This window comes from Athene cunicularia (assembly GCF_003259725.1).
Source record: "Athene cunicularia isolate RWA chromosome 1 unlocalized genomic scaffold, athCun1 chr1_part1, whole genome shotgun sequence".
Classification (NCBI taxonomy): domain Eukaryota; kingdom Metazoa; phylum Chordata; class Aves; order Strigiformes; family Strigidae; genus Athene; species Athene cunicularia.
Genome location: NW_020799091.1, coordinates 26,521,737 through 26,529,555, shown reverse-complemented (window position 1 = coordinate 26,529,555; position 7,819 = coordinate 26,521,737). Strand labels below are relative to the sequence as shown.

Below are 7,819 nucleotides of genomic sequence, written 5' to 3'. Positions count from 1 at the left end.
CTTGGCTCGTAATTAGCATTAAAACAGTCCACACAGTAAAATAAGTGTGTGGAAACAGTAAAGATGGTCCCAAACATTTTCAAGAACCAGTAGATAAATATGGAATGTGGGTTCACAGCTTTACAGAGGTAATCAGTCACTGTCTCATTTCTGCCACGCTATTTTCCCTATCCAATTTTCCTTTACCCAGTTCCCTCTATGCTATAAAGTGAACTAACTTAAAATCCTGTAGCAACATGCAAAGAAAACAGAACCATCGGGAATGGAAAGAGACGGCATTTTTTAGGATCGAGCTTGGAGACATCTGCTAAGATACAGCATAAGAAACTTAACTCTAGACAATAATAGAAGGGGTTTTTTTGGATATAAAACAGTTAAAAATCTCCAAATCAGATGCGCTGCTGTTAACTGACAGAGCTTCAATGAAATTGGGAGAAAATAATTTTTCTCCCAGCCCTTAATGCTGATTATGGCTTTCCTAGTAAATTGCAATTTGTTTATCTTGAGGACCTTAAATGAGTTGAACATCAATACGTTCCACTATGAAATCTCACGGAACAGAAAACTCATGCCGATATAAATCAAATCAGGTTAAGAATTGATTTAGTTAAGAATTAGTACTTGGCTGCTGTGCACATACTTTTAATTTAGTTTGAAGTGCCTGGTATCAATTTAACTTAAGCTTATTACAGACTTTACCACTTTAGCTAGAGCTGAAAACTTAGATTTCAATGCTTATGTCATTAATTACTTAAAGCAGATGCCAGTATCAGCACTGACACCAGTATCCAGCAGCATCTTATTTAACATCATAATGTATCCCTATATTTAGTGTTGGGCAGTATCAGCATGACGATAAAAAAAACAAGTGAAGAAACATTAAAAAGAGGTGCTTGCCTCCTAGGAAACCATTTATACGCTTCTTTCAGAGAGTGTTCACCTTTATTTAACACCACACACACAGGCTAAATAGACAAGCCCCAAGATGATCCTGTTGATTTAAGAACAGCAGCTGTGACTGTAATGTTTTATATAATAAAATCAAGATGCTTATCAAAGTCATTTTACAATTGCCAGCAACAAAAGCAAAAGCCACCACAGCATTACTAAACTGAGTAACAGCTCAAGTTCAAGTACTTCTCCAGACTGCAGAATAGCTAGAATAGATTCTTAGCTCTAGAGTTCTGGGAGCACGATGTTCTGTGCTTGTCTAAGGAAACACAAGCTACAGAGAATTCAAGGAAATGTGGTCACAGGTCTTACGCATCACACTGCTTGGGCCACGGCAGTTGTGGGAATCCATCAGCTTAAGGGTATGTATTTTTGTACTTGCTGGGCTCCAATCTCTGCGACATAGACTGCTCCACTCTTCTTGTCTACATCCACAAGGTGCGGCTTGGTTTCATCTGCCAGCTGGACTGTGCTGACCATAAAACAGTCCCCAATAGAGCCAACCGGTGGTGCTGCCAAGATGGCTAACCGGTTGATATTCAGCTGAGCTACAATCAGGTATTTGTAATTGGCAGTAAATCTGTGAAAGACAGAAATACATTTTTGAATTATGAACTCCATATGACATCTCATTTTAACACAACCATTCACTTTTAAACAAACTAAACCTCCTTCATGGTCGTTTTTGAAGGCTGTGATGGACTAAATGCAGTGAAACATTGAGAATTAACTTTTAAGCCTTGCTCTACATGTTGCTCTTTCTTGAGACAGAGTATGCTACAGAAAAGTCATCAACATACAACAACTTTAAAATGAAGTTCCTAGTCCTGCAGTCAAATCCATAGGGCTTGTTATAAAGCCAGGATTTCCCTGTCAAGATACAGCTCTGCAGATCTTTGCATATGATTAGGGTCCGGCACCCTATGAGTTTAACTGGTTAAGTCCTTGTCATCAGGCATTAAATATCAACATTTTAATTCACTAGTAAGAGTACACCTTATTCATGTAATTGCATGCTTCTACAACTATTCAACAATACCTGACAGAATAGGGTCCATCTTCTGAAAAACAGCTGCTCCAAGACCCAAGCCATTCCCCTGTGATTTTATCAAAAACTTGGATTCTTTTGTTGTCTCTGTCTGCAACCCATACCTGTTAAGAACAAAAATCATGGCTGTTCAGAAATAGAACAAATCAAATGCATTAGCTCCTTACACAAACAAAGTATCCTGTAGCAAAAAAGAAGTATACCTTGGAAGAATGTACTTCCCCATTCACAACTACGTAAGTAGATATGACTTCCAGATATAAAACAAAACTGCCACATAGTTAATATACATAAACTATTTTATACTACTTTAACAGAAATCAGTGCCTTCTCTTAATTTCTGTGGCTATGATATGGACGTATTTAGTAGGATTTTTCCTCCCCCAGTGAGGACATATTCCCACCTATTTAATTCTAAAGATACTGGTCTGTCACCCATTAACAATTTGTTTTTCAACAGTGGTCTCATTTCACGATCCAGGCCTATGATGAATGCATCTGCAAACACTCTTGATATGCCTAATACTACTACAAATATTGAACAACTTAAACACTGAGAGCATTTTCAGCATGTTTTGTCTAAGTAGTACTGTGGAGCTTGTCTCTGTCCCACCCTGTGCTAACTGGGTTCACAAACAATGCAGGTGAGCAATACCACTAGACAGTTCCAGTGAAGGTATCTCTTCTACTACAATCACTGAAGTTTTAGCTGTTGACAACCCGTCAGTCTGATAAGTAAACTTCATGACTTTTCTCACATATCACCCAAAAGGGAGCAATAAAAAAGCTGACCTGAGATCTTCCATCACTATTTTTAAATGAAACACTACTATAGCATTCTCTTAGCTTTCTTAGGAATTAACAGATAATTTTAACCTAGGCTGATAATCAACACTACATTGGCAACAGAATTGTAACCCACCACAGCTGGTGTCTTTGAATGTATATAGTCACAGTGAATGACCCTTCAACGTAAAGCAACCATGTCCCTCCCCTTCTCCCTCCCATCCTGCCAGTTTTGGCAGAGAAGTAATTTTTATATACACTTCTTATTCCGGTTCAGAATTAGCTCAAACCAATGATTTAGGATGTTTTACTCAAGCAGTCTTATTTTCCCTGAAGCAGATTAAGGAGCGACTGCGTAATTCCTCTACATGAGCAGCACAGCAAAAGCCAGACTACAATTACCACCTGGCAGAAGAAGTAAGACTACTGAAAGCCACGATCTGCATGTAGAAAGGGAATGACATCCAACTAGAGCCCTACTATCTTCTTAAGCTTATTTGGAATTTACAAACATGAAATTCAAATGCCCTGTAGAAATGTAAGTGCTTGGGTAGATATTTATTACAGAACATAATTCTCCTGTACTCTTACAATGGCAACCTGTTAGAAACTGCAGGAGGAACAGTCTGCTGTTGCATGGACACTGACAATGTAACCGGTCAGAATCCCTGTGTTAACCTTGGAGCCAGCTACTTAAGTAGAATCTGCAGTATGAAACTTCAGCTCATGAGCACTATCAGACTGAAAACTGTAACCCCCATAAAATGACCCAGATCACAACAGTTCAATTAAAAAATACAATTCGTTTTGTTCAAATACATGTAAACAAGTCTGTTGGAAGATGAAAAAAAATATCCCTTTATTCTTTACCCGTCCAAAAGGATCCACTGTTACACTGTGAGGAATCTTGAACTGACCAATGCCGGTCCCATTTGTTCCAGTCAGCCATATCTCTTTGTAATCTAGACAGTGAGCACCATGAAAAATAAAATTAGAAAAAAAACCCCAACACAGTAAGAAAACAACAAATAAAACAGCTTTAAGACATTCCTTTGCAAAGTTACTTTGACTGATTTTTAAAAGGTGAAATTTCTAAAGTCAGACTTTTTAAAACACAGTATTCCCAATACATAAACCCAAGAAATGCTGGAACTACCACAGTGACTACTGGATCGTTATTAGTGGTTTCAGGATTATGGTTACAGAAATGTACGACACTACTACACAAGAGCCATAGTCTAAGGCTCTGTTAAGCACTATATTTAAAAAAAAAAAAAGAAAAAAAAGTTTGTTGATTATGATATTCATTTGCTTACTAAATTTATTTTTTTCCATTTGTTACCTGGCAGTTTTGAGTCTTAACAATTTACCATTTTGCTAAATAGGTATTAGGAAATTGATTGTTTTATGATACTACAAAGGAGAAATGGTAGCTGCTCCACTTTTTCCCCAACTGTGGGCATGTGCATACTCATCACTCATTGCCCTAACCAACACTGATCATCTAACTGGGGAATAGGAGCCAGCTAATTAGAATCATGGTATAATTTAAGTATAAAAGATCTCCAGACACCATCTGGTCCAACCTGCTTCTCAGAGCAGGACTAGCCTTGATAACAAATCTAACTCTGAAGTTAGATCAGGTTGCTCATAACTCATAAAGTTCTGACCATTCCCAGGAGTGGAGACTGCACACTGCCACTGGTCAAACTATTCACTGTCTGATCAATGCGAATCTTTCCTTCCAAAAATCGAACTGGAATTTGCCCCTCTTGCATTTTTTGCTCAGTGTTCCTCATTCTACACTGTGCATCTCCAAGAAGTACATAGCTCTGTCTTTTCTATACTGTACCATTACTAACTTGAAGACAGCAATAAGACTCCCCGCCAGCCCTCTCTCTTAAAGACTGAACAAACTAATTCTCTCAGCCGTGTCATAAAAGATTAAGAAAATTCTCCTGAAGTGACAAGTAATAAACCAGGATCTGATTCAACAAAGTCTTCAAATTAAAGTTAAATGACAGCTCTACCTAGTCCTCACTTAAAAGTATTCTCAAGTTGCGTTATTTAAAATTCAATTTTCAATGGTCAGCTACTGCAGAAGTTCACTTTTCCATACCGTTGGATAGTTTGAGCAATCTGTTATTCATTCCTCCGTCTCCATCCACAACATAGATATCTCCACTTTCCTCTACAAAGATCTCTGCTGGTTGATCAAACTGTAGAGGAATCAAACTTGAACCAGCATTACCTGGCGTGCCCAAGATCTGCATAAGTTTACCTGAAGGGCTGTACTGTTTCACTGTGTGCCCATATTTCCCTGCATTGAGAAAAAAAGAACAAAAAATCTTAAACCAAAATGTAAGTATTACAACTGATTACAAGGATTAGAAATCTCCTGATGCTCACAAGTAATAGTAATAAATTGAACAGACAAAATTCTATAGTGAGAATATGACTGCGGGTTAGTAAATCCCTAGGCTACAACAATATTTATCCATCGTATTAGGGTAACCAAACCTAGGACAGACAATAAGTCTAGCCAGAAGATTATTTTTTTTCCTGGTACTTCTCCTTGAGGGAGGAATGGGGTGTAGAGTGCTTACTAAGTTCAGAAGCTATAAGCAGACACACAGCACAAGTCATGAACTGTCAGAGTATTCTGTGCAGCACCTGAGAAGTCTGTTCATGGCAAGAAAAGCACAAATCTGTCTCAGAATTGTTTGAGAGAAATAAATTAGTTGTTTAAAGTAGTATCTGCAATATTAGCATTTTCTTCCCCACCTGATACTTCTCGTATTGGCACCATGCATACCTGTTCCAACATCTGTGATCCATACTGAACTATCTGTTGCAGTGTTCAATACAAAGATACCATGAGGCATTTCAACTGTATTATTCCAGGAGTAAAGAAAATATCCTTCCTCTGAGAATACAAGTACCTTTGGCACATTGTCTCCCCTCTGAAAAGACAAAAAAGGTCTATTAAGAAAACACATTAAGTAATCACAGTTTTGAAAATCCCTCTTTGTAAGGTTTTTGAAACATTTCATGAATGATAAGAATCTCCTGAGACTGTCTGCTAGATTTCATTTTTTCCAGATAGCTAGAGAGACAAGGGTCTAAATTTAGCATATAAAGCTTTCCACTTCAGAGTTTCAACTTAAACCATACAGAATCCAATTTTCAGAGCAGCCAAGCTCCTGCAGCTATCTTGGTCTTCATTTTAAACTGTGTTTTCATGTTTGTGCTGGAAAGTATGCCATAAGTAACACAGGCATGAAAAACTGCACCTGTAGTTATTAGCTGCATGGCACTCAAGTATTCACACTGTGCTTGACAATTAAACCCCACCACTTTCCACAGAGAGAATGTCTTACCCGTGACCTAGAGATACCAATGCACGGCACTGGGTAAAGTAAATAATTGAACTCCAGTTACTGTAACTGGCTGAAGAAGCTGCATGGTTTTGATTTCATGGGACAAAGGCTGAAAGAGTGGAAGATTGCCCCAGAATCACATTTTACCTTACAGTTAAGAAGCTACTGTAACCCAGTTAAGTTGGATCACGCATTCATACCCAGAAATCTAACGCTTTTAAAAGCACAAAGTGTGGTGTCAGAACTGCTTTAAAAAATGGATATAGCAGAAACATCTATACTTATATTTTCACTAATTTTGATACAATAATTAGTCATGCGTACACAGACACACACATATATAATCTCAATCTAAACCAGACACTTTAAGGGCAAAAATATGTTAGAACAACAAGGAGAGAAATACAGTATTCCCACTCACTTGTCCCACATAGACCAAACCATGAAGAGAGTCAACAGCAACACAAAATGTTTGACCAGTGAAGTATTCTGGAATTTTAGGCCAGCCTATGTCCAGCTTGTACATCTGTTGCTCTCCTTTCCAAGGAGAAAAGTAATCAAATGCTTTTAAACCCTGAAAATACAAAATAAATATCCATTATTAGTTAAATTCCATGATGGTGGGATCAGAAGAACCTGTAGTAAAAAGTAAATGTGTACTGAAGCATCATAAATTGATATATTCAATTATTAAGCAGACAGATAAAGAGAAATAGGCTTGTAGCTAGGGTTCTAGATGCAAATGGGTAAATGTTGATAAATTGGAAATTAGCTAATAAAGTCTTCTGGATTGGGGACCTCTGGAATTAGAAGGCAAAAACCTCATCCTGTTTTTTTTTACATTGAAGTTGTTATCTGTCAATCACAGTCCGAAATGACAAAAATAGCAGAGAAGGTTCCAAACGTAACAGAATCTGTAACCACTTCAAGAAGATATGAAAATTTAAAAAAAGATAAATCAGAATAAAGGGAAAATACAGGTCAAGAAAGAAAATTACCACTTGGAAATAGAAAAGTGTAAGATACCAGGCACTGCAAAATTCAGGTCAATGTATGCATTGTAAAGGATAATGGAAAAAAATAATCTTCCACCTTTTTTTTCTATGTTTCCAGCAGAAAAACGGAAGTCAAGCACAGTTGCGCTGCTGCAAGCTACGCACTGGAACAGAAAGATCATGCTACAACTGAGAAGTAACAAGTGGTGACCCTGAAGGACCAAGGCCATTTAACATTTCTGTTAAATGCCTTGCCAGAAGTAGGGTTAAATGGATGACACAGAACTACAAACAGCTTAAGAATGACTATGCCGGCATGAAGGAAAACCCAGAGCAATTAAGTAGGAAGAAAATCCGGCAGTAAGAATTGGTTATTCACCTAGAGATTATTAAATTGTTCTTAATTTAAGCAGAGCATATTGCTTGGAAATCGCTGAAGAAGAATCGCGCAGCGTACGCGTTTATCTCAGAGGGGCTGTAAAACCGCCCTAATCGAGCCCCCGCCTCGAACGGCGTAAGCCAGAAGGGGCGCGGGAAGTCCTCACGGAGAAACGGGTCCCGGGGCCCTGCTCGCACCGCCACGCCCCGGGGGTCCCCCCGCAGACCGGCGCACCACGGCCCCGTCCCCGCCGCCCCCGAGCGCGTTCTTCCCGGCAGCC

General features: G+C 38.6%; 1 protein-coding gene across 2 annotated transcripts; it reads right to left on the bottom strand.

Annotated features, from left to right (window-relative positions):
- Nucleotides 1-258: 258 nt before the first annotated feature.
- Nucleotides 259-6,736, bottom strand: NHLRC3 (NHL repeat containing 3). 2 transcript variants are annotated; one of them, XM_026856167.1, is made up of 7 exons: nt 6,587-6,736; nt 5,601-5,748; nt 4,905-5,105; nt 3,656-3,747; nt 1,991-2,103; nt 1,287-1,531; nt 259-1,256 (listed from the first exon to the last, which is right to left on the bottom strand). In XM_026856167.1, exons 1-6 carry the CDS (start codon nt 6,689-6,691, stop codon nt 1,303-1,305), a joined length of 888 nt encoding a protein of 295 aa, XP_026711968.1. In that variant the 5' UTR covers nt 6,692-6,736; the 3' UTR covers nt 259-1,256; nt 1,287-1,302. The 2 variants fall into 2 exon arrangements, with proteins under 2 accessions (XP_026711968.1, XP_026711959.1); XM_026856158.1 differs by having other exon boundaries at nt 259-1,531.
- Between the last annotated feature and the right edge of the window lie 1,083 nt (nt 6,737-7,819).